The following is a 27930-nucleotide window of genomic DNA, read 5'->3' on the forward strand; positions in this document are numbered from 1 at the left end:
GTGCACCATCATGCCCAGCTAATTTTTGTATTTTTAGTAGAGACGGAGTTTTGCCATGTTCACCAGGCAAGTTTCAAACTCCTGACCTCAAGTGATCCATCACCTCGGCCCCTCAAAGTGCTGGGATTACAGGTGTAAGCCATGTGGCCAGGACAAACATGTTAAACAACAATCAAAAAAGTAAAAAGCAAGAGAAAAAAAAGAGTCTATAGATTATGAAATGAATCTGTATTAAGATCTTGTAAATTTCAAAAAAAAAAAAAAAAAAAAAACCTTCAAAAATAGATACCAAATCTTATATAAGAACTTCTAAGTCAAACCACATTAAAATGAGAGCCAAAGCAAAACATATAATAATTTATAAGCAAATTTTGCTTAAGTCAAATTAGCAATATCTGTATATTTATATTCAACATATTATTCTAAAATTTCCCAAGCATAAAATATATTTATAACTAATAGTAGTCTATAAGCCAAATATTAATGTGAAGACAATGCAACATAATATATTTTATGTTTTATATTTATATTTCTAAATGTATAAAGGAAGAAGATTTAAGGTTACCTAAAAGTATCAAAATCAAACATGGGACTTCATGTAAAGACAAAAAGACAAATTACTAGATTAAAAAATCACGTTTAAAATGCTTAAGTAGTAAGATTCTTTATTCCTTTGACTAGAAAATAAGTAATATCAAATAAACTCTTACATCCAGAATTTTGAGGACATAATGACTGTTAACTATTTATGAACCTGAATAAAAATGTGGCAGTATTTAAAATACCAAAGGTTGAGACATTGAAAGCTAGTAGTGGTCAACTCTTTGCTCTTAATGTAAAGGAAAGCAATGTAACTGAAATTTTTAGAAGTAGTCTCAACTGTCAATTTATCCACACAGGAAGCTAATAAAAGACAAAAATATCATCCTTCTGGACTTTAGTCACATACTCTAAAGATGAAAGGGCAGGGGAAAAGAACCACACATAACAAAAACCCCAATGATATTCTCTCTTTATATTTTCTTTCAATGGACTTGATTAGAAAGGGTTACTTTAAAAGAAAACATAGTAAGTACTTATGTGCAAAGAGTTAATTCGAATTTATTCAAAATTACTTAGTGAGGTAACTTCACAAATTTTACCATGAGGGGACCTACTACGTGCCAACCTCAGGACTATGCACTTTATATCCACCATTATATTTTACAAATGATGTGACTGAAGTCACGATAGAAGCTTGTGAGAAATGGAGAGTCTAATGACTTGTAAAGCCTGACCTATAATACTATTGGAAATTGCTTATTAGTACCATTTCCAAATATATAGTGATAACAAAGTCAGAATGAGTAAATTTTAATATTTTATTCAACAGAATGACTTCTAGGTAATTAGGGTAAAAAAACAATTAAATATCTAAATTGCCCAAGAAGTAGGAAATAAAAATCTTCTGTGCTCCAGTTAAGCTTCCATTCTGACTTCTAATTCACTGTACATCAAAGAAAATCAACTTGCCCTGACACATAAGGACTATTCCCTTCAGTGATGAGGCAGGTGTTGAGTCCAGAAAGAGAGCCTATTTTCCACAGCCTTTTACCTTGTTTGATCACTGGTTACTTTTGATCTGACACTGCCCTCTCTCTAGTAATGACTTCCCCCTCATAGACCCTACCTCACATCTGTCAGAAAGAATAAAGGGCATCAAACTGAGACCTGACAACGCCTATGGGCCATGCGATGTGCTGCCAACAGAATGTTCCCCAGCTCCCACAATTTTCAATTCAGTTTCTTTTGTTCTGGTAGGTACAGGGTTAGGGTACCAATGACAGCAGAAAGGATTATGCACCAACTGTGAAACCAAGCCTTCTTGAATGTGTATCTTTTATCTTTGCTTCTTCATCTTCTTAAATGCTGCAAACTTCATGGTGGTTACTATGAAATACATATTCAACAAGTGCAATAGAAAGTTTGTTTAAAATCCTTTTCCAGGAGAAAACAAAGGACACAATATATTATAATTCAACTATAAAGCTTTAAGGAAAAAATTTCAAATCCATGGAGTGAGATTAGTAAAGGCCAGCTGTCAAAGGGCACGTTAATGGTTAAATGAAACCACCGAAGTTTTACAAGGACCACTACTTAGTGGGTACTGCCATTCGCTGTCTAAAAATGGAAAAGTCCCCTAGAGCAATGCACGTATTCACAAGAAGTAAACATTTCAATTGTTAAATTACAAATTCTACAACACTGGTGTGAGAATAAGGTAAAATTGAAAATAAATTCCACTAGTCTTGTTAAATAATGTGGTGAATATGTACAACCTTTTTCTTAAGGTATTGAATAATAATAGTTTTTAAATGTTAGAAATTAGAAAAATCAGATCAAATATCATTTTGATACCATTTTATTCATAATTTTTCACTATCATTAAAACATTTTATGAATTCTTGAATATAAATATTTGCACTCCCCAAGCCCCCCCAACACACATACAGTGATATATGGCTCATTATCAGGCATGCAATAAAGAGATTTGCCAAAAAAGCAGGCTTAGAGGCTAGTATTATTTTTAAGGTTAAAACACCATCTTAAAAAAAAACAAATAGAGCTTTTTTTAAATTTTGCAAAGTAGGACCAGAAGAGGAAACTGCATGATTATAAGTTACATGCCAATTTAATGAAAATATAGAATTATAATGCATAAAAACAAATGACCTTAGATATATACAAATACAGAAGCTCAAACATAGATGGTAAGCATTAAGGTGATTACAAGTTGATGATAATAACTGGAAGTTCGTTTCTACAACAGCTGACAAAGGTAAAGCCTTAACAGAAAAGGGGAATGTACCCATGTCTGAAGAATTAACCTGTGACACTAGGCAAAAGCACACACTAGACTGAAAATGATTTACCCCTATTGAAGACCAGATGTGAAATACCTTCTATTCTTGTACTGATCAGCAATCAGCGTAATTATATTATTCTAAAAAAAAAACAAACTTGTTCTTGACTGTAATCTAAAAACATCATAATATAAAGTATATTAGAAAAATGTAATTGTTTTAAATAGATTTTAATATATAAAAAAAGATTATTCTTATATACTTGGACTAACTTTACAGCAGAAACTCATAAGGGTATACTAGAAAAATATATTACTTCTAGAAGGGGGAAAAAACACAACAATTTAATCCAAGGATAAACAATACAGTTTGGCAGAACCAATACTTGTCCAGTTTTTTTCCCTCTCAAGTCGTCCAAATGTCACTTAATCCTTTAAGAAAATTAAAAAAACAAACTGCATTATTGTAACAAAATATCTAAGCTTATTTTTGGGCATTCTTTTCTCATTTTCGATTCTACAAAATTGTTAGAACATATTAAAGAAAAAATACTAAAATATATGGCAAGAATTTATCAAATTAAGTCTTTTTTTAAAAAAACTTCATCGGCAGTCCATTTCAGAAAGTATTTAAAAAAAAAAAAACTTGCCAGTGTAATTTCTGCATGGTATGCAATGCCAGTGTTCTGAACTAAATTTAATGCCAGATCTTCCTGATGAATTTTATTGGTACCATGGAGCAAATATATATCAAATATTATATATTATATCTACCTCTTTCTAATTGCAACAATAAAGTCAAGCTCTTCTGAACAAACTCAACCACAGAAGCAACTAGCTAACTTTCATCTTTTCAAGAATCAGGTAATTAAAATATGACAAAAGAAAAGAGATCACACTTCATAGCAGTCCTGAGAGATTTTTGGTAGGGTTGCCTGAAAACAGAAGGATGAAAATGCACTGGGGGAAATACTGAAACAAACCAAATATCCTCAATGAGATGTAAACCATGTAAATGAAAATATATAATAGGTAATTTGTAATAAAAATGTTTAAAGCCGTAAGTTTCAACTTTCACTTTTAAAAAATCACATCCTAAAATCTATCTAATTCTTAAAAAAAACCACACTTATTTGGGATTTTACTTCTTCAAACTATCATTGCCATTCTTCTCATATGAATGCTAATGAAGAATCACTTGATACTGCTATAGAATAAAGTATATTTCACCCATTCAGTTAATAAAAATTGAATTTTATATCCTAAAACATATACTTTTGTGTACATATTAAAGTATAAACATTCATGTTTAAAGTTACTGATATGTGTCTCATTTAAAATGTGACTTGAAAAGAAACTCCTTCCTTATCTCAAAGAGAATCTTTCCAGAACTAAACCAAAAGAACTTAAGTGTATAAATGGCTCATCTTCATTGGCAGTCCATTTCAGAAAATTTACAATTCATACATTGAAAAAAATTTATTCTTAAGAAATTCTAACAACTATCCATTTAATCAAAACACTGAAGAATACATAGATTTCTTTAACCAGTATGCAAACAATCTCATTCCCATTCTAAGGAGTTACATGGGGAAACATTACTAAACTAAAACTCTCAACCCTACAACAAATTATCAATGTATTAATAAGAACCAACTAAATACTGGAAGCTGACAGAATACAGGAAAGTAAAAAATGTGGGGTCATTCTCAAAGAATATTTGAGAAAAAATAATATTGAGCTAAGTTTGACAGTAGTAATGAACACATTTTGGAAAAAACATAAGAAGAAGAAGTGAATGATAAATGGACAAGTACGGATAGTGATGAGACAGAGACTAGTAACTGAAGCAATCTTTGAAATGAGCGACTACAGATTTCTGAAATGATAAAAACAGTATTTTGGAAAGAACACTCCTGGATTGTCGATATGATCAATAAAAGTCAACCTTTGGAAACATCTTAGTTCACGAGCGAATTCAGAGGAATACATACAATGTTTCTTTATCCTTTCATAATTTTATCCATTAAATTCTTCACCAAAAAAAGCTTAAAACAAATATAAACTATAGAATGCATACTACATAATGAAACTGCCTATAATTATATATGACAGATTTATCAATATATTAATGGAATAAGGGTATATGTGTGTGTGTATGAATAAAATTATGTCCCACAACAACTTAAAATGAAGTAGCAAACTACAAAATTATCTTCAAATACTCAAATATTAACCTAGTAAAAAGATATGGAAATTTTATCATGTTCTCAGAGGAGTTAAAATGAAAAGCTAGCAGGATATGATGCAAACAATTTTATAACCTCTAAGTATTCGCTTGGACATTTAAACACTAATGAATATAAATATATGCCTTCTTTATAGTCTCAAAGCTATTCAGTAAAAAAGAAAATAAGGACTCAGATTTACAATTACTTTTTTTTGTATTACAGAGTCTCAATATATTTATTTATATGTCTTCTTAAAGTGAATGATAACCATCTAGATTTTATGCTCCACTTAAAAAATAACCAATGAAGATCTGGTAACAGACACTACAAAGTTTTTATCCCCAAACTCTCCTGAAGTAACTTGAGTACTTCTACCACCATACTTTAGAAAGAAAAATAATGAAATACGGCAGCACTAAAGAAAATTACTATACTGATATATTCTGCAACCTAGATATGGCTACACAAATTAAGATGCAACACAAGAAGGATTGGAAAAAAAAGTAAGTATCAGAACTATATGGACTTATCTGGCTTTTACACTTCTTGGCTATTAAAATCTAGACAATCTAGTAAAAAAAAAAAAAAAACTACCCAAAACTCATATGACTACTCATCTTTCTACTGTCTATCAGGTAACTTTATGTTCAAATCTTTGAAAATAATTTCAAGAAAGAGAGCAGAAGACAACCTACCTAATATGAGTAAACAAAATCTGCAGCACTAATAGAAACAGTATTTAGCACACAGGTTTAGACAGGAACATCGCCTGTGTATATTTTGCCTGAAGACAGGGTTGCCTGACAAAGGCCCAAGTGGCACAGAACATTCACGATAATGTATCTTTGTGATAATGACTACAATAAAATGATGGAAAAACTGCATCCTACTACCTGGAAGCCAGATTTAACTACAGTTTGTAAACTATATTTATGGAGGCAGCAAACCACATTGCCATGTATGTACCTATGCAACAATCCTGCATGTTCTTTACATGTACCCACCCCAGCACCTAAAATGCAATAAAAAACATATATTAAAAAAAAAGCTGATTCTCCAATTCTCCTTCCTTTAAGCCTAATCACTGAAATAATTGGGATTAACTCTTGGATATCCTAAAACTGTAGAACCTCATTACTGTGGATAAAAACATAGGCCAAAACTTATTCCTAGATTCAAATAATATAACTCACTTGTTGACTGACAGGCTAGAAAGGTAGTTCAGGAACATATGCTCATAAATGATAGGCTTAATGTACTCCTAGCATGCCACTGCCATCTAATCTTATAAAATTTCTGTTTGCTAAGCCTAACAACTCAACTCTTTACTCAACCCACTATCTCCTATTGCCAACACTTGAGCACAAAGCCCAAGACTGCATTTTCATGCTTGTATCTTAGTGATAATTTGTTTTGCTTCAAATCTCTGATTTTAACAGGTAGTCAAAAAAGAAAGCAAATAAAAATTAGATTTTTATTAAAAAAAAACAGGGCTTAAAATACAGACTATATAGGTGGGGGGGAAAGCACCAGTAAAAGAATTATAACACTAGGAATAATCTACCAATTATAAATTTTAAACCCAAAAGAAGCACTTTTGAATTTGATCCAAAAATACACATATTTTTAAAGAATACTTAAATACTATGTGGAGTTCTGTATTTTAAACCATAACAAATTCTGCATTATTCACGCTGGGATATCTTTATCAGAGTTTTTAATACTAAGCTAGCTTCCTCCTGAGATCCTGTTTGCATTTGGTCATCTCCTATCATCAGTTGATGAGTCCCCAGAGTTTGTGAACTAATTTTAATATTACTAAACCTAATATAATTAAGCAGGTAAATCTGCTGGGTAAAAAATAATGCATTCAAAAAAAAATTATTTGGATATCATCCAAAGTCACTGTCTATCCTCTATACGACACTGGCACACAGGGAAAGAAAAAATACACATTCATTCTTTATTGCTTTTTGTGCCTTCAAATGGCAGAATACAATTCACTTATGTTCCTAGCAAGATATCTGATTAAAAACAACAACAACAGCCTTAAGAGAAAGACACCAATAGACTAAAAAGAGAGTAAGAGGTTAAGATCTAGCAAATAATTTAAAATGAGTAAAAATAGGTTTATTCTTCAGATTGAAATTATACCATCAAAAACTTGTTTTAGGGCAAGCATGGTGGCTGATGCCTACAATCCCACCACTTTGGGAGGCCAAGGCAGGAGAATCGCCTGAGCCTAGGAGTTCAAGACCAGCCTGGGCAATACAGTGAGACTCTGTCTCTACTTAAAAAAAAAAAACAAAACTTGTTTCAAATTAAACTGGATCTTTCAAATACTACTTTAACAAAATAAAACTGATTTTATTAACGTAAAAATATGCAAGTCAACATAATTCTGACAAGAATTATATTCTATTGACCAGAATTGAATGTTATTAAAGACAATTATCCCAAAAAATAAAACCCTTTGAGTACATTAGTGACTTTGGCTGGATAAATTTGATACACAAAGAATAGCACCATTAATGTGCTAACTAGATCAAAACAATTTACTTACTTGAAAAGTGAAAAAACATTTGATTCTTTATCTTTAAACTTTATTTTAATCTTTTATTTCATAAAATATGTCACCAAAATATTTTAAGTGATACATTTTTTAAAGCATGCTCAATTCAGTAGTAACCCATCCGTCACTAAACCAGTATTTATTGAATGTCTATTATATTCCAACACTAGGAGGGAAGGATAAAAAGATGAGTGCATACTCCTGGACCTCAAAAGAGTTGACACTCCATCAGCCAGATACATCTTTAAAACATGATTTCAATTACCAGTAGAGAGTGATTTGACATGATCTAAAAAATCTGAAAATGTATATATCTTAGCACCATATTATATATACTTCTAGGTATATGCCCGAGAGAAACTCTTCAAGATGAGCACAAGAGATCTGTACAATAATTTTATTGCAACACTGTCTCTGATAGTAAACCAGTGGAAGCAATCTAAGTGTCCTTCAATAGGGAATGAATAACCAGGAGGTTTATACACATAACAGAATACTAACAACGAAAAAGAATGCATCATATTCACTGCAGCTAGATCTCAAAAATAAAAGCAAAAATGCAAATTGTAGACTCATATATATACTTTGTGAGACCAGATATTTAACCATATGACACCAGATATAAATTACATGTGACCACAAACTAAATAAATACCACATCATGGTTATCCACATACATATTAAAATATTTTTTAAAGCATTTTAGATCACCACAGCAGTTGCTCTGCAAGGGAATAATGGGACAACAGTATAAGTGTATGACTACAGAGACTTGAAGTTTATTTGCTTTATTAATCAAGAAGCAGCAGCAAATTTAATAAAATGTTAACTGTCAATTTCTGGGTGATGGGCATACAGCTGTTATTACTCCTTTCTATATTCTACATTTTTCTTAATTTCTTAAAATAGAAAAATAAAACAAGACATTAAAATCTGATCACACTTCACATTTGCTAAAATCCCATGCTATAATTATTATTACCTAGAGACTTTCAAATTCCACAGCATGACACTGAAAAAAATTAATAATCTGGTCCCTTCCTTCTTTTCCAGACCCAAATATGAACACTTCCTTACCACCCAGCCTACCAACCTAGTGGCACTATAACACTCACCACTTACTAAACATTCCCCATATTTTTCTGATGCCTTATCTTTGTTAATGCTCTTTCCCATTACTGCAATTACCTTATCCCAAAATATGTCCCTTGCATAATCATCACATCACTATATATAATTCAAAACCCAGTTCAAATGTCACCTACTATTTATAGGATTTTCAGATTCCTCCCTTATCCCTCACATAAGAATAACTATTTTTGTAATTGTTGTTTCTATAGCACTATCATGAGACCAGAATCTCTTCTCTTTGGCAGTATAACTCTTGTTTAATGCTTCAACACCTCTCACAGTGCCTGGCACACAGTAACTGTTCAAATGTTAACTGAACTGAATGAACATCTGAAACAAGTGTTAAGGAACAGAGTACACAGCTATCAGTTCATGAATTCATTAAAATTTCCACTAAATCTTCTGGACAAAAATTAAATGGTATAGCTTCTGAATCCAAATGTCACAAAAACATAAAATACTATGTTTGCAATACAGAGCTTTGTATAAAATACTGCAATTCTATTATTAATTATATTCATATTCATATACGATTAAGATCAACACTAAATACTAGCTTTCCACTTTTATAATGTATTTTCCTAGAAAAAAGTTTTGAATACACTTCCGCTGGTACTTTCAGCTTCTCCTGAAATCAATTATCATTCTAAAAAATGATTTTCTACTCCTGCTAGTAATTAACTTCTTCCTTTAATGTCTCACAGCACTGGTCCATAAGTGTTTTAAAGGCAGATAATGTCTTTCAGAAGCTGTTACTTTGTTCAAAGGTGTGTGGATTAGCATTATAGGTAATGTATCCATGGAATCCAAAGAGCTGGAAATGAAAGGTTTGAGAATCTTAACAGATCTGGATTAGAATCTTGACTTTGATATCTATCTGTTGTTAACTTATTTATGCCTCAATTATCTCACTGGTAAAATGGGATAAAAATAGCTACCTCATGTGGTAGTTATGAAGATTAATTATATAAAACAGCATAGTACCTGGTATATTAAAAATGCTCAATAAAAGATAACTTGTATTAAATATTTTCCATTACCAACAAATGACAGCAAAATTCTGAAATGTAGTTGCTATGGTCTAAAGGATTGTGCACCCCTAAAATCCCTATGTTGAAATCCTAACCTCCAAGATGATGTTATTAGGAGGTGGGATCTTTGGGGAGTGATTAAATCATGAGGACAGAGCCCTAATAAATGGAATTAGTGCCTTTATAAAACAGGCCCCAGGGAGCTTGTTTGCCTTTCCACCATGTGAGGACACAGGGAGAAGATGTCTATAAACCAGACACCAAACCTGCCAGTGCCTTAATCTTGGACTTGTCAGCCTCCAGATCTGTGACATGTTGTTTATAAGTTATCCAGTTTATGGTATTTTGGTACAGTAACCCAAATGGACAAAGACAATCGTATACAACAATAAGATGAGGTTCAGTATCTTTAGGTCAACTCCGTTAGAACGCTATATTCAAATATCACTGTTCACTGGAAACTACCATTCTGGGTTTAAGTAAATGTTCCATACATTAAGAGGGGAAAGAACACTGAAGGCAAGTGTATACGCTTGATGATTTTGGAGACTAAAGTGAGTACTTAGCCCTTTTCTACAAAATCCTTCAAAATGTAAATTATTTATGTCTGGTATTACAATTAAACTCGCTTCACAGGGAGTATTTGAGAAATAAGACATCAAGAGTATAGTAGGGACGGGGACAAACAATCTCCTTATTAACTCTTATATTTAAATCCATTAATATATTAACTCTATGGTGAACACTAAGAGAGTCAGGAAATGGAAGGTTTCACATATGCTGAATTAACTACTGCTATTTAAACTCTGACACAAATGTTTATCTTATATACTACTCTAGTTATCAACATGGCTACCAATCTTTTCAGTTAACTGCTACAACAGCCTCAAATCACAGCAAAGAACAAAAAATAAAAATAAATAATAAATAAAACATTAAATTGTCAGTAGCTAACCGGTGAAATCAGACTAGGTGATACTAGGCATTGATACAGCTCAATTCAGTTTAGTAAACTACAGAAAGCAAATAATAAGCTTCAATATCCTCTCCTGACAGGAGAGGATAAAAACCTTTATTAAAGCCTTCTTGTGTTTTGGGGCCACAAAACCTATTTGGTGCTTTACCTCTTAATCTCATTTAGTTTGATCCTCATAAGAACATGTATGAAGTAGCATTGTATCCTTTCTGCAAGGAAGGAAAACAAAGATCTTTCCTTCCCTGTAAAAATTTAAGATAACTAAAGCAAGTCACCTGAGTAAGAAACAGCAAGATCAAGGTTTTAAATGAATTCAGTGCAACTCAAAAATGGTCTTTGCCTCCATTTCCACTTAAAATGCTTTCAGCCTGGAGAGGGAAAAAAAAGCCTGGAGAGGTGAATTTGATCCTATATCATTCATGTAAGCCTCCAAAGGATAATTAAATTTAAAAGAATATTGTTACTGCAGCAACCAAAGGACTCTAAGAGAAGTCACAAAATTATAAAACTAGTAAAATATCAACTAAGAAACTGAAAAAGTAAACAGTCAGAATTAACTTTCAGGAAATCAACTTTCAATGAGGAAATTTCATAATTTCCCTATAACCTTCTGAAATCTATTTATAGTACATTATTATTCTACTGACAATTGAGTAATCTATAATAGTTTACAGCCCAATTCTTCAGAGTAGAAAATGTAAAAATAGACCAAATACACACATAACATGTATAGATCTACATCAAAAATGCTGACACTAGACACATAGCACAGAAGTCATTTTTGAAATAAAATTCCAGTACTTTAAAACATCAGCCTACAGAACAAATGACAGATAATCTATCCGACCTCATTGTTTTACAATGGAATAAAAAGCCACCCAAAAAACTTCTCTGTCCAAAAAGTAGAGAAGTAGAATTTGGTGCAGGGAAAGTCAGAAGCAGAGGAAATATACTTAACTGAGGTTTCTAGATCATTAATAACTATATGCTCAAACTAAATATGACTTAAAAATAGCTTTGTCGCATGCACTATACAGAAGTGATATAAAACCTACCTCTAGAAGAGACAGATACAAACAATATGCTAGACCCTCACTGAAGCTGTACTCCTCAAATCTATTTGTACAGTCAACACAAGAGTTTTATAGCAAATACAAACTTTACCTATGAAGGTACATCACATTTGTCTCACTCAAAAATAACTAAAACAGAAACTCATTCTCTTTTGGGAAAATTCTATATCTAAGTCCTCTGCTTCACTATAACTCATTTAAGGCAAATCATTGTCCTCACTTTCCACATGAATAAAACTTCTCCCTCATAAACACTGAAATCCTTCCCCTATTCTAAAGTTTATCTTACTTAAACCACTGCCACAAATAAGAATGTTCTACTATCTTACCACTTTGCATAATATGGTAACTTCATCCTGTAGCATTCTAGACACAACTAATATTGTGAATTACTTAAGAAGAAATGTTCCCATTAAGGTCATATAAAGGACAAAAGTGTAAAATAAACCATAACATGAGCAGAAACTTGTAGAAGCATTACATCCTTATAGTTACATCAAGGACATAAAAACTAAGCCACAGAAATATACAAAGACAATGCTGCCATCTAAAGGCCAAGATATAATATGAAAAGATGTATGTATACTCAAATACTACCAAAACAACTTCATATTTTAGTCAGCAAAGTTTATACTAAAACTATGCTATGATTATTTTTAGACTATGCAATTAAGCTCTAACACTTTTTGAGAAGATTCAGTTTATTAAGAGAATTAGCAAAATAATTTGGCTAATGATAAGTATTTGTCAAAGCATAGGTGACATTCTTACGGCATTCTTTCTGACATGTTCTCTGTACATATCTGTATTAGTTGCTAATTTCAAATATTTGCTGTTACATTAATAAGAATACATGTCAAAATAAAAACATCCTAACTACTTAAAATTGTAGCTTTGCAAGTATTTAAATATTTCTCCTTGTTTCATAAATTTAAAAAATATAAACTTCCTATGGGAGGTTAGTTATCAATATCTCAATTATCCAATAAATAGTTCAAATGATTCTACATTTCTTTTTCTAAGAAACTTAAATGGGAAAAACTGTAGTGAATTAGCCTTTAAGACTTAGCAAAATTACCTCAAATTTCCAATGAAATAAAAAAGTTTAATCAAAAAAACTAAATACAAAACTGATTCCCTTAGCATTTAAGTATATAACATCTTTTCAATGTACCAAAATATTAGAAAAAAACTAATGTGAACATAACAAGAACCTTCAAAACAAAACAAGTTGCTTTCTTTGGGAAACCACTGGCTAAAAATTGTTTCATGTGCCAATAAAACTATTTCTCTATGCTTACTCAACAAGAAAAATACAAGTTAGCAAATATCCTATTTCTTGAGGAATAGAAAACTTCTAAATTGAGATCACCATCCCTTAATTTATCTTGGATGTAAAGTGAAACCCAAAAGTTAGATAACAAATACAGCTGTGATGCCATAAAAACTACTATATTTTACATGTCTCCTGTAAGTCATAGTTTGCACCAGACAATTTAAAGATACCATGTCATTTATTTCTCAAAACTATAACCAGCAAATAGACAGATATCAATAACCTCATTTACAAATGAGGTATAAAGAACTCAAGTAACTTTCCCAGGGTCACAATGCAAGTGAGTAGATATCAATATTCAAAAATTCAGTCTCTCTAACACAGAAGACCTAACTCTCTTTACCAAATCTTACTGTCTCAAGAATGACTATTATGTAATATTTATTAAATGTTATAAATTCCAAGGGTCAATAAAAAGATCTCTTTATTTTTGAAGTACAATTAAAAAAGCAAGTCTTCTTTGTGGTATACTATACGTTCAGGACTACTCTGACAACGTTTTCAAATACAGACATGCATTGCTTAATGACAGGAAAATATTATGAGAAATGTGTCATTAGGTAATTCTGTAGTTGTATGAACATCATAGAATGTACTTACCTCACATGCAACGACACACAAAGACTCAAAACAAAGAGAAGGAGGAAGATTTACCAACCAAACAGAGAGTAAAAATAAATAAATAAACAAAAAGCAGGAGATGCAATTCTCGCCTCTGATAAAGTAGACTTTAAAGCAACAAAGATCAAAAGAGGCAAAGAAGGACATTACATAATGGCAAAAGGATCAATGTAACAAGAAGACCTAACGATTCTATAGATCAACGAGACAGAAAATTAACAAGGACATCTAGGACTTGAACTCAGACCCGGAACAAGTAAACTTAATAAACATTTATAGAACTCTCCACTTCAAATACACAAAACATACATTACCACCTCACACCTATTCCAAAAGTGACTACATAATTGGAAGTAAATCACTCCTCAGTAATCACATAGCATTTCATAGGTTTAAATGAAATATTGGTTGGCTGCTTGTTTGTTATTTTCTTCCCTTATTCCTTCCTGTCTACATCATTAAGTATAATTATTGGTATAAAAGAGGTTTTCAATACCCATTACTAAACTGCATTCTAGCCTGGGCAAGAAAGCAATACTCCCATTCTCTCGCTCTCTTTCTTTTCCTTTTTCTTCCTCTTCTTCATTCTTTTTTTTCTTTCTTCAACGAAAAAAAAAAAAAAAAAAGAATGTACTTACACAAACCTAGACCAAACAGCCTACTAAAGCCCTGAGCTATACGGTATAGTTTTTACTGAGCCTAAGCTGCAAAGCTGAACAGCATGTCACTGTATTGAATACCATAGGCAACTGTAACACAATGTTAAGTATTTCTGTATCTAAACATAGAAGAGGCAAAAATACACTATATAATAATCTTACAGGACCACTATTGTATATGCTATCCACTGTTAACCAAAACACTGTTACGCAGCCCATGACTGTATGTATGCTATTTTTCAATTTTGAGAACTCCTACTGGTGCCTCCTAATGACAACTTTTTCTTTTAATTGATATGATGTACCTATCAAATAAAAAATGTAAATGCTTTGGAATATTATTGAGACATAAACATTAATAAAGCTCTGATACATGGTAAACACAAATGAACTTTGAAAACATCATGCTAAGTGAGACACCAGAAATAAAAGACCATGTATCATGTGATTCCATTTATACAAAATATCTAGAATAGGAAAACCCCATAGAGATAGAATATAGATTAGCAGTTGCCAGGGACTAGGAGAAAGGTAAAATGGGGAGTGGTAGCTAATGGGCACAGGATTTTTTTAGGGGCAATGAAAATATTCAAAAATTAGACACTTGTAATAACCGCACAACACGGTAAATATACTAAAAACCGATGTGTTGTATACTTTAAAGAGGGGAAATTTATTTTATGTGAATTACTTCTCAATAAAAAAGATTAAAAGACGTTTAAGTATTATACATTAAATGTGTCTGAGTTACCCATGTATGTGCTTAAAATATAAAATCTATGTAATTGCCCATATTATCTGCTCTAATTTATTGAATCCCATTTTTTATCATACTAAGTAAAAGGCTCTATTTTACAAGAGTACATTTTTCAGGACATTAAAAAATTCTGATTGTCTAGAATTATTATAATCCCTAGAGATACGGAAAGAACTACAACCATAGACTTATGTTTGGCAAATAAATTTGATTTTTCCAATTTACCAGCATTAGTTCACTGTCCACATTCGAAAAGACAAATTAGCACATGCTAATGAGGGATTTTTAACATGCAAGTAGCACATACAAACACCATCTATTCAGTTAAAAGATCAAGTTATAAAATCATCACTTTAAAAGAATTTTTGCTTTAGACAAAGTAGTATTTGAACCACCACAAGAAAACAAGCAGAAAAAAAAAATTATAAATAATAGAAAGAATTTGAAGGTAAGCAACAAAATGAACAACATGAGGATGAAAACAAGTACTTACTAATTTGTTTTCCTGCATGTATATTCTCTGTAATTTCAGACAGCCCTTAGCTATGACGATCATGCCTTCATCTGAGATCTTGTAACATTGGCCAAAATGAATATCTTTGAGTTCTCTGCATTTTGAGCCCAGCTGTAAACAAAGAGATTTAGCTGAATGCTCAAAACATAACAAAGACAATATATTTCCAGTGAGATTGTCATATATATTTTTTGAAAATAATCATGTCAGAGTTAAATATTTGTTACTTTTAAAATACGATAGAATGTAAGCAATCCATAACTTAAAACAGTACTATATCAACATGTTTACCTTCCTCCCTGCTTCAACTAACTCATACTACATGCCCACCAAGGTACACAGATTACTTAACAGTTCAAAATTATATATTTATTACTCTAGTTTTTTTTTTTTTTTGAGACAAGGTCTCACTGTGTCACCCAGGCTACAGTGCAGTGGCTCAATCATGGCTCACTGCAGCCTCAACCTCCTGGCTAAAGAGATTCTCTCACCTCAGCCTCCTGAGCAGCTAGAGTACAGGTGCATGCCACCACACCTGGCTACTTTTTAAATTTTGTTGTAGAGCTAGGGTCTTGCTATGCTGCCCAGACTAATCTCGAACTTCTGGGCTCAAGCAGTCCTACCACCTCAGCCTCCCAAAGTGCTGGTATTACTGGTGTGAGCCACTGAACCCAGCCTCTTTTTAGTCTTAATAATCAGGAAAAAAAAAATTACACTTGAATAAATTATGGCGTATTCATAAAACTGAATATTATATAAACATTAAAATTGGAACAAACATTTGACAAAAATGTATATAACTTTTATAGTATAATCAAATTTTATAAAGAAATTATGCATATTTAAATGCATACATATGTATTTGTGTACAGAAAAGAGACTAAAATACATACCAAGGTGTTCACAGTGGTTAATCCTGACAAGTACATGAGTTTTTATTTCCTTCTGACTATGAATCTTCTCTAATTTTTGCAATAAACATTAGTTTTGTAATAATAATTTTTAAAAACTTCCAAGTTGTTTCAAGTAAAATAATGACATCGGAAACATGTGGGAATTTAGTTACTTTTCCAGGGGTGGTAACAGATATAAACTACATTATTCTAATATAGGCTGCACTACAACCAATTAAATATTCCTACAGAAATGTAAACTTCATGAAGATAGTGGTTTGTTTATTTTGTTAAATAAGGTATCTCTATTTTGTTAAATAAGGTATCTCTGGTGCCGAGTATCTTACACTTAGTTGACACTTAATAAATATTCGTTAAATGAAAAATTAGCTGGGCGTGGTGGCACCCGCACCTGTGGTACTAGCTACTCGGGAGGCTGAAGCAGGAGAATTGCTTGAACCCAGGAGGTGGAGGTTGCAATGAGCTGAGATCACGCCACTGCACTCTAGCCTGGCCCCTGGCAACAGAGCAAGACTCTGTCTCAAATAAATAAATAAATAAATATTTGAATGAAAAAGCTGATCAGGATTATGCACTATAAAAAAGTTCATTTTAAATGGGCAAATACAAGAAACCATGACTGTGGCCTCATATACTACTAAGTTCCAGTTAATCCAAGAGTTCTACCTGGCCCAAGGAGATAATTCAGGGGTCCAGGAAAGCAGATTTTTAAAAAGGACATGTTCATTTTTTAAGTTATCCTCTAAGTGAACTTCACCCTTTCCTTATTACATGAAAAACACCACAGTAGTTTAGCAATACCTGAGACTTTGTAAGCAATAGAAATCAAAGATTATTTCATATATCACTGTTGCAGATACCTTGAAATATTTTCCTTCATTAGTATTCATCATGCTCATTAGATATCAGATTTTATTGAATTCATTAAAAGAGGCATATATATTTCTATAACAAATGTACAATGGCATGTCACTGGACCTAAGAAAACTAAATCCAAAGACAACAGTGGGAAAAGCAAAGAAGTCTACTAAAGAACTCTCAATAGGCTCACATATGTCTGGCAGTGAGGCTGAGGTTGGGGCTAGAAATACTAGAATTCTTGAAAGTCCGCTTAAAAATTAGTTAAACCCTCAGATCACCTCCCCATTACTGCATAGGCAGACCTTCCCCTTTTTCCCACAATGGCTAAAAACTGTATTTCTCTGGGGAGAGCAAAACATAGAGTTTTTGGACTGGGGTATACCACACATAGCTGAGAACCAAAAAACACTGCTGAAGATATAAGGATTTGTGAAAGCATATACGGCGAAAACGAGAAATTCAAACAAATAGTTCTATCCAATTTTCCAGGATGAAAGGATATCAACTTCCAGACTGAAAGGGCTCATCCACGTGTCCAGCACAAATGACAAAATAGACACATGGCAATGCAAATCATTATAAAGTTTCAGAAATATGAGTTTAAAGAGATTCTACAGACTTACAGAGATAAACTTCATGGAAAGGATTAGGATGAAAATGCATCAAACTTCTTAACAAAACTAAAATAAAGCAACAGTCCAGTCCTATCAATTTCTGAAGAGAAATTATTTCTAACCTAGAATTCTGTACTCAGGAGTCAAACTATGAATTAAGTGTGAAAGTAGAATTAGAGACATTTTCAGACATGTAAGTTATCAAAAGATTTACCTCCCATATACTCTTTATCAGGAAAGTATTGGAATCTGTGCTCTACAAAACATGAGAATACACCAAGGGAAAGGAAACATGACATCTGGGTAATAGAAGATCTAACCAAACAGCAAGAGGAAGAAATCCTTAAGAATAACAGTGGTAAGATACTAAGATGACCACTAATACAATCACACTTGTATACAAGAAGTCCAGACTAGACTATTCCAGGCAAATCTGCTTTAAGGCAGTAAATTTAATTAAGTATTCACATATAGACACACTAATGCAACTGGAGGAAAGCTTTGGTCTTTATTAGTGTTAAGACTATAAAAACTAGGTAAAGGAAAAAAAAAAGACATCTATTAATTCCAATGAAAATAAAATGCTTTAGAGAAAAAAAAAGGTAGGTACATAATTGTAAAATGTAAATACTGAATACTTATTTAACAAAAATTATAAAAGAATTATGTTGGAAGGATGAGAGGGTAAGACACAAGGGAAGGAAGTCTAAGTGAGCTAAATCCTTATCTTTGACAGAAAAGAATCAGCAATAAATAGTCAAAAGTGAATACATTTTTTAAAAAATGCAAACAGATATGGTAGGGGAAGATGTTTTTTCATTCGGCAGGAAGCCCAACTAGTCTAATTCCTAGTCTCTCCGCTGATTATTCTTTATTTAAATAAACTGGACATTTCCAGCTCGTAAGTATATATACTTCTTTCTATTGCAAATAAACTACACACAGGGAGCAAGCTATCTTTACTTCTCTATTTGGGGGCCACTCTGTTGGTCAGCATAGCCAATGACTAGTCAGTTAGCCAACTCCAGAGTCAGGTTAACAAACCCATTTATCACTGTTTGAAAGCAACATTCTCTACCTTAGATTTTCTGAGTCCTAAAGTTGACATCTTGCTCCTCCATCACTACTTCTTTGTCATATTTATCAACCTGATAACATCCTGAGCAGTGAAGAGGAGGCTCTGTGAGACCTCAACAGTTAGTATGACAGCTAGAAATACTGAGAAATAAAATAACAGAATCTATATACTAACAGAAGGAATAAGGGAGATTTTTGGTGAAGTCTTAAACATCAACGTGAATAGACAAGTTGTAGAACCTCAGGTTAAGAGACATAAATCACAGTGCTGCAGACTGGGGAAAAAAAATTTAAACTGACTGCATGGTGTTTTGAAGTTGAAAAGTAGCTTTGGTGGCTTTATCTATAAGGAAATCACTTTTCATAGAGGTCACATGGATAACCACACAAAGATGAGAACCATGTGGATGGCATATGCAAAAATTACCAGCAGTTGAGGTAGTTAGATATGGGGAACAGTGCCTCACAGGAGAAGCTATTATGATTCACTACTACTGAGTAAAACCACCATTAATCTCACTGCAGAAACTGATACTCTTTCAGACATCACTGGATATAACTGGCAAGACTGCACCTAATCAGTGCCTATCTGCACTAATCACCATTGAGCCATCCATAAATGTCCTAAGTTCCAGACTAACCAAGCACTGTAAAGTCAATCGTTATAACTGATATATTTACCAATTTGGCTGAGAGTCTTTAAATCTCTCAATGTTGCTAGAGACACTGGAGCTCTACCCTGTCAAAAGGGAGAAATCCTGGTTAGTGCCCTGGAGTCCAGCTGAGACACAAAAAAGATGATACCTTGGGAGCAAAAACAATGCCCTAGAATAAGGCCTATTCTAGACCATTCAAGTTAGAAGGATTTGGGAAACATCTTGGACTTTCCACAAAATAAAGCACAAAACTGAACATAAACAAGATGAGGATGATCATTCAGTAACTGTAAGGCTTGCTTTAAAAAAAATATTTCTGGTTTTCAGTCTGGCATGTAAGGACTTTAGAAGTTGCCGCTCTGTTCTAAAAAATAAAAAGCTGAACAAACTGAAAAATTAACAATTCTTTTTAGATCCATCAGAGAAATGAGGACACAGACCAAACCACTGCCGCAAAACTGCAGAAACAGATAGGCAGATACAGAGAAGCACAACTCACCACAAGAGAAATTACTACTAGAAACCTCAGTGGGAACCAGGGTTGGAGTAGGAAAACCTGAACTGTATTTGCCAAAATACTGGAGGCACAGTGTGGATAAGTCTAACAATTAAAAATTCCAGGGGGACCTAGTTATAAGACAACACTCACGCTTTTGTGAGTTTATCTACAGGAACTCTTCCAGGTCCTCAGGGAGAATATTGGAGAGAAATCACCTCATGCATACAGCAGTGAAAGGAGAAAAGTAACCATTTTGAAATATGCCAGAGCATTCTATTATTCTTAACAAGGCCTGTTCTCAGGAGGAACTATTTTACCAGAGCCTAACCTGTGGGAGTTTTGTCAGAGCCTAACCTTCCTAGGGGGAAGAGAAAGATTGAATTCCAGCCAGCTCTAGTCTTCCATATAAGGAAAGGGATATACCAAACTCCAGCCTCCTCTAGCTAGCCTAGTCCACCTAAGCATAGGGGAAAAAATAGAAGCACTGATGAAGGTAGTCCAGTGGCATAAACCTGCCAAAAGATTAAAACCTAATCCTAAAACTATAGAACATTTCCCCTCTCCCCATACCTAACCATTACTAAAGGGCCATTCACAAAAGTTGCATTTCCCAGTATAGGTTGAGTATCCCTTAATCAAAATGTTTGGGACCAGAAGCATTTTAATTTTTGGCTATTTTTCAGATTTTTAATATTTGCATTACATTTATCAGTTGAGTACGCCTAATCTGAAAATCCAAAATCTGAAATGTTCCAATGTGTATTTCCTTTGAGTATCATCATGTCAGCACTTAAAAAGCTTCAAGTTTTAGACTATATTAGATTTTGGAATTTTGAGTTAGGGAGACTCAAACTGTGCATTATGTCCACCTTTCAATGAAAAATTACAAGGCATACTAACCGGCAAAAGACACAATTTCAAGAGACTGAAAAAACATCAGAACAAGAGTCAGATATGGCAGGAATGTTGGAATTAACAGACCAGAAAATTTTTAAAAACTATGATTTATATGCTAAGAGCTTTAATGAAAAAAGTAGGCAACATGCAAGAACCAACAGGCACTATAAAAAGAGACATTAGTAGACTGGATATGGCTGAGGAAAAAAGTCTGAGTTTAAGAATATGATAGAAAGTTTCAAAACCGAAAATCAGGAGAAAAAAGACTGAATAAAAATGAACAGAATATCTAAGAAGCACAGAAAAACTACAAAAGGTGTAACATAAGTGAAACATGAATACCAAGAAAAGAGAGAGAAACAGGAACACAGAAACATCTGAAGTACTCATGACAAATAATTTACCCAAATTAATATCAGACACCAAATTACAGATCCAAAAAGTTCAGAGAACACCATGCAGGAAAACTGCAAACAAAGAAAAAACTACACATAGGCATATCATTTTCAAAGTACAAGAGATCAAAGGTTAAAAAACAAAATCTAGAAAGAAGCCAGAGGATAAAAACACCTTACCTATAGAGGGGCAAAAATAAAAATTATATCCAACTTTTCCTTAGAAACCACGCAATCAAGAAGAAAGTAGAGTAAAATATTTAAAGTTTCAAGTGAAAAAAAACCCCACCAACCTGGAATTCTATAGCCTGTGAAATTTTCTTTCAAAAGTGAAGGAGAAATAAAGACTTTCTCAGACAAACAAAAAATGAGGGAATTTGTTGCCACTAGACCTGCCTTCTAAGAAATGATAAAAAAAAAAAAAAAAAAAAAAAACTTCTTCGGAGACAAGGAAAATGACATAGGTAGGAAAATTGGATCTATATAGAGAATGAATGAATCAGAGAAAGAATAAAGGTAAAATAAAAACTTTTCCTTATTCTTAATTAAGGTAGCAGATAATTTGCTCAAAATAATAATGCATTTGATCATATACACACATATATATGCTTATATATAAGTGAAATATATAATATCAATAATATAAGGGATGAAAAACTTTATTTTTGAGACAGTCTCACTCTGTCACTAGTCTGGAGTGCAGTGGCGCAATCTCAGCTCACTGCAATCTCCACTCCCGCATGTTCAAGCAGTTCTTGTGCCTCAGCCTCCTGAATAGCTGGAATTACAGCCGCACACCATGGCACCTGACTAATTTTTGTATTTTTAGTAGAGACAGGGTCTCTCCATGTTGTCCAGGCTGGTCTCAAACTCCTGACCTCAACTAATCCACCCGCCTCTGCCTCCCCAAGTGCTGGAATAGCAGGCGTGAGCCACCACACCCAGCCAGAAAACTTTAAAATATTTTGTTATTATAAGATATTTTCATTACCTGTGATATTTTCACTACCTGTGATGCAGTACAAAGTTATTTGAAAGTGGATTTGAATTAGTTATAAACATATATTGTGAATTCTAGAATAACTAAAAAGTAAAAGAAAAAAACTATGATTGATAGCTAAGAAAGAAAACTGAATCATTAAAATGCTCAATTACAATCACAAAAGGCAGAAAAAGTATGAAAGACAAAAATATTAGCAAAGAACTAAGGCAGCAAAGAGTAAACTTTAACAGATATGGTAGCTATTAATCCAACTACAGAAATAATGTCTTTAAACATCAATGGTCTAAAAATAGCAATTAAAAGACAGATTGTCAAAATAGATCAAAAAACAAGACCCAACTCTAAGATGCCTAGAAAAAACTACTTTAAATAGACAAAAATATATAAATTAAAAGTAAATGGATGAAGAAAGATATGCCATATTCATATAAATTAATTTCAGACAGAACAGGCTTCAAAGCAAAGAATGTTATCAGGGATAAAGGGGATATTACATAATGATAAAGGAGTCAACACTCCAAAAAGACTTGGTAATCTTTAAGGTATATGTACCTAACAACAGAGCATCAGAATATATGAAGTAAAAAATGACAGAACTAGAAGGAGAAATAGATGAATTATACTTATTATAGCTGGAGACTCTTATCACATGATCCAGTGTATACCTCGGTTTTTACCCAAAAAAGTTTTAAAATTATGTCCAAATGGTTCTATTATAAAGACACAGGCACATGTATGTTCACTGCAGCACTGTTTACAATAGCAAAGACCTGGAACCAACCCAAATGCCCATCAATGATAGACTGGACAAAGAAAATGTGGCACATATACACCATGGAATACTATGCAATCATAAAAAACAATGAGTTCGTGTTCTTTGTAGGAACATGGATGAATATGGAAACCATCATTCTCAGCAAACTGACAAACACTGTATGTTCTCACTCACAGGCAGGTGCTGAACAATGAGAACACATGGGCACAGGGAGGGGAACATCACACACTGGTGTCTGTTGCGGGGTGGGAAACTAGGGGAGGGACAGCAGTGGGCAGGGAAGTTGGGGAGGGAAAACATGGGGAGAAGTGCCTGATGTAGGTGATGGGGGGATGGAGACAGCAAACCACCATGGCATGTATGTACCTATGCAACAATCCTGCAAGATCTGCACATGTACCCCAGAACTTAAAGTACCAAAAAAAAAAAAATTATGTCCATACAAAAACCTACACACAGAAGTTTATGGCAGTTTTATTTATAATTATTAGAACTTGTACACGCCCAAAATGTCCTTCAGTATTCGAATGGACAAACTGTGGTACACAACAGACAACAGGATATATTAACTACTAAAAATAAATGAGCTATGAAAAGACATGGAGGAACCCTAACTGCATACTACTAAGTGAAGGAATCCAATCTAAAGGGGTTACATTATATATGATTCAGATCACAGACATTCTAGAAGAGGTAAAACTACAAAGACAATAAAAAGATCAGGGGTTGTCAGGTGTTACAGGAGTGGAGTGAATAAATAGGCAGAGCACAGAGGATTTTTAGAGCAGTGAAGATACTCTATACTGTATCTGTAATGGCAGATACATGTCAAACTTATAGAATGTACACCACCAAGAGTGAACCCTAACATAAATTGTGAGCTTTGGAAATAACATATCAATGAAGGTTTATCGATTATAATAAATGTATCACTCTGGTGGGGGATACTGATAATGGGAGGGGCTATGCATGTGTGGAATAGGAATATGTAAGAAATTTCTGTACATTCCTCTTAATTTTGCAATGAATTCCTCTTTTAAAAGTCAAAAGAGCATTCACAAAAATTAGACAGCAAACAAAATTTCAAAATTTCAATTAATTCAAAAATGGTCTGAACAGTGAATAAAACTGTAAATTAAGAGACAACTATAAATTGAGAGAAAAAGTACTTAAAAACAATCCTTCAGAAATGCTTAAGAAGCATTACAATTATTAACTAAAATAAAACTGGGAATAGCCATAATAACTTCAGACCGAACAGATTTCAGAAGAAGAAAAGTTATCAGGGATCAAGAGGGACATACATAATGATAAAAGAAACAATACTCCAGGAAGACATAATAATCCTTAACATGCATTCATCTAACAAGACAGTATCAGAATATGTGAAGCAAAAACTGTTAGAACTACAAGGAAAATTAGATAAATCCACTATTAGAGTTAGTGATCTTAATATCCTTCTATCTGAAACGGACAAATTCAGCAGGCAGAAAATTAGTAAAGACATAGTTCAACTCAATAAAACCATTAATCGACTGGATATAATGGACATCTATAGACCACTTCATCCAGTAGTAGAATACACATTCTTCTCTAACTAATATGTAATATTCACCAAGACAGACTGCATTCCAAGGTACAAAACACATATTAACAAATTTAAAATAAAAATTACACAATGTCTGCTCTAAGACAATAAACTAAAAATGAATTCCAAAAAGATGACTGGAAAATACTCCCATAACTTTAAAATACTCCCAGAGATTTAAATAGCATATTTCTTAATACGCATCAGTCAAAGAAGAAATTTAAAAATATTTTGAACTAAATGAAAATGAAAATAAAACTATCAAAATTTATGAGATACAGCAAAAGCACTGTTTAAAGGGAAATTTATAGTTATGGATGCTGTTGTAAATGAAATCGTTTAGGTTCTATTTCTTTTGGGGTGTGTAGAAATACAACTGATTTTTTTTTTATCTTGATTTTGTATCCTGGCACTTTGCTGAAATCATTTATTAGTTCAAATGGGTTTTTTGTGGTTTCTTTAGGGTTTTCCATTCATAAAATAATGTCATCTTCAAATAAAAATAGTTTTACTTCTTCCTTTCAAACTGAAAGCATTTCATTTCTTTTTCTTGCCAAATTGCTCCTTAGAATTTCCAGCACAATGTAAAACAGGATTGCCAAAAGCAGGCATTCTTGTCTTGTTCTTGATCTTAGGAGAAAAGTTTTCCATCTTTTATCACTGAATCTGTTATTTGTGGGTTTGTCACATATGGTCTTTATTATGTTGAGGAAGCATCACTCTATTCCTAGGTTGATAGGTGTTTTGTTTTGTTTTTTTTCAAGAAAGGCTGTTTATTTCACCAAATGTTTTTGTATACCAATTAAGATGATTGGGTTTTTCCCCCTTCATTCTCTTAATGTGGTATATTACAATGATCGATATTTGTATGTTGAGCCACCCTTGTACTCCTTGGATAAATCATAGTAGGTCACAGTGGTATATTACATTGATCGATATTTGTATGTTGAGCCACCCTTGTACTCCTTGGATAAATCATAGTAGATCACAGTGTAGAATCCTTTTAATCTGCTGCTAAATTCAGTTTGCTAGCATTTTGAAGATTTTTACACATTCATTAAAGATACTGGTTTATAGCTGTTTTTTGTTTGTTTTGTAGTTTCATTTTTGTAGGGTCTTTGGCTGGCTTCAGAATCAGGGTAATGTTGGCCTCACAGAATAAGTTAAGAAGTGTTGTCTCCTCTTCAATTTTTTGAAAGAGTTTGAGAAGGACTGCTGTTAATTCTTCTTTAAATATTTGAAAACATTCATTGGTAAAGCTATTTGGTCCTTAGCCTTTCTTCATTGGCAATTTTTTAACTGATTCAGTTTCCTTATTTATTGTAAGTAAATATTTTCAGATTTTCTACCTTTTCATTTTTTTGTTAAGAGATGAGGTCTTGCTATATTGCCCTGACTGAAGTGCAGTGACTATAACCTAAAATTCTTGGGCTCAAGCAATCCTCCTGCCCCAGGCTCCCGAGTAGCTGGAACTCAGAGTTTCTACTTCTTGGGTCAGTTTTTCTGGTTTCTGTATTTCTAGAAAATTTCCATTTCATCTAGGCTATCCAATTTGTTGGTACGCAGTTATTCATGGTTTTCTCATACAGTACTTTTTATTTCTATAAAGTCAGTAGTAATGTCTACTCTTTCATTTATGATTTAAATGACAGAATCCCTAAAATATATATCTATATATATTTTAGGGATTCCGTTGTTAGGTACACACATGGTTATAATTGCTATATCTTCCTGACAGATTAATATCATGTATTTATCAATATATAATAATTCTCTGTCTCTTTGATCCCTTTTGGACTTAAAATGTTTGTTGTTGTTGTTGTTGTTGTTGCTGTTTGATAATAAAACAGCTACTCTAGCTCTCTCTTGGTATGGAATATCTTTTTCTATCCTTTCAACCTCTATGTAGTTACTTTTATCAATTTTCTTTCTTCTTCATATGGCTTTCAGTTACTGTCTAGTATCTTATTTCAGCCAGAAGGACTCCCTTTAGCATTTCTTGTAGGGTAGATCTATCAGTAACAAACTCCTTTAGCTTTTGCTTATTTGGAAATATCTTAATGTCCCCTTGAATGTCCCCCTATTCTTTAATAGTATTGACAAATACAGAATTCTTGCTTGACTTTTCTTCTTTCAGCACTTTGAATATTGTCAGCCCACAGCTTTCTGGCTTTCATAGTTTCTGATGATAAATCAGTTGTAAATCTTATTGAGGAGTGCTTGTACGTGATGAGTCACTTATCTTTTACTGCTTTCAAAATTCTGTCTTTGACTTCTCACAATTAGACTATAATGTGTCTCAGTGTAGACCTCTCTGACATTATACTACTTGAATTTATTGAGTTTCTTGGATGTATAGATTCATATCTTCCACCAAATTTTGGAAGTTTGGGCCATTATTTTTTCAAATATTCTTCTTGCCCCTTTTATTTCTCCTTTTTTCTGGAATTACTAATGTGTGAATGTTCTTCTGCTTGATGGACGTCCCACAGGTCTTTTAGGCTCTACTTACTTTTCTTTACTCTTTTTTCTTTCTGCTTCTTAGACTTAATAAATTCAATTGTCCTATCTTCAGGTTCACTTATTCTTTCTTCCACCTGCTCACATCTGCTCTTGAATCCCTCCGGTAAATTTTTTATTTCAGTTATTGTACTTCTCAGCTCCAGAATTTTTATTTGGTTCTTTTCATAATTTTTAACTCTTCACTGATATTCTCAATTTGTTCATACATTATTTTTCTTATTTCCTTTAGTTCTTTGGCCATGGTTTCCTTTACATCTCTGAGCATATTTCAGATACTTGATTTAAAAATCTTTATCTAGTAAATCCAATGTTCAGGCTTCCTCAAGAATGGGTTCTATTTATTCTTTTTGTTTTAATGGGTAATACTGTTTTCTTTGCATGCCTA

The 27930-nt window shown here is 32.9% G+C and overlaps 1 protein-coding gene across 1 annotated transcript in view; it reads right to left on the minus strand.

The window, feature by feature from the left end:
• FBXL17 (F-box and leucine rich repeat protein 17) overlaps positions 1–27930 on the minus strand; it is a 545836-nt gene that overhangs the window by 496625 nt on the left and 21281 nt on the right. Inside the window, exon 4 of the mRNA XM_012459737.3 lies at positions 15723–15854. Within this exon, the coding sequence (XP_012315160.3) occupies positions 15723–15854 (132 nt within the window). The remainder of the gene's footprint in view (positions 1–15722; positions 15855–27930) is intronic.

The sequence above is a fragment of the Aotus nancymaae genome, unplaced genomic scaffold (assembly GCF_030222135.1).
Source record: "Aotus nancymaae isolate 86718 unplaced genomic scaffold, 86718_ANA_hifiasm-v0.15.2.pri h1tg000014l, whole genome shotgun sequence".
In the NCBI taxonomy this organism is placed as follows: Eukaryota; Metazoa; Chordata; class Mammalia; order Primates; family Aotidae; genus Aotus; species Aotus nancymaae.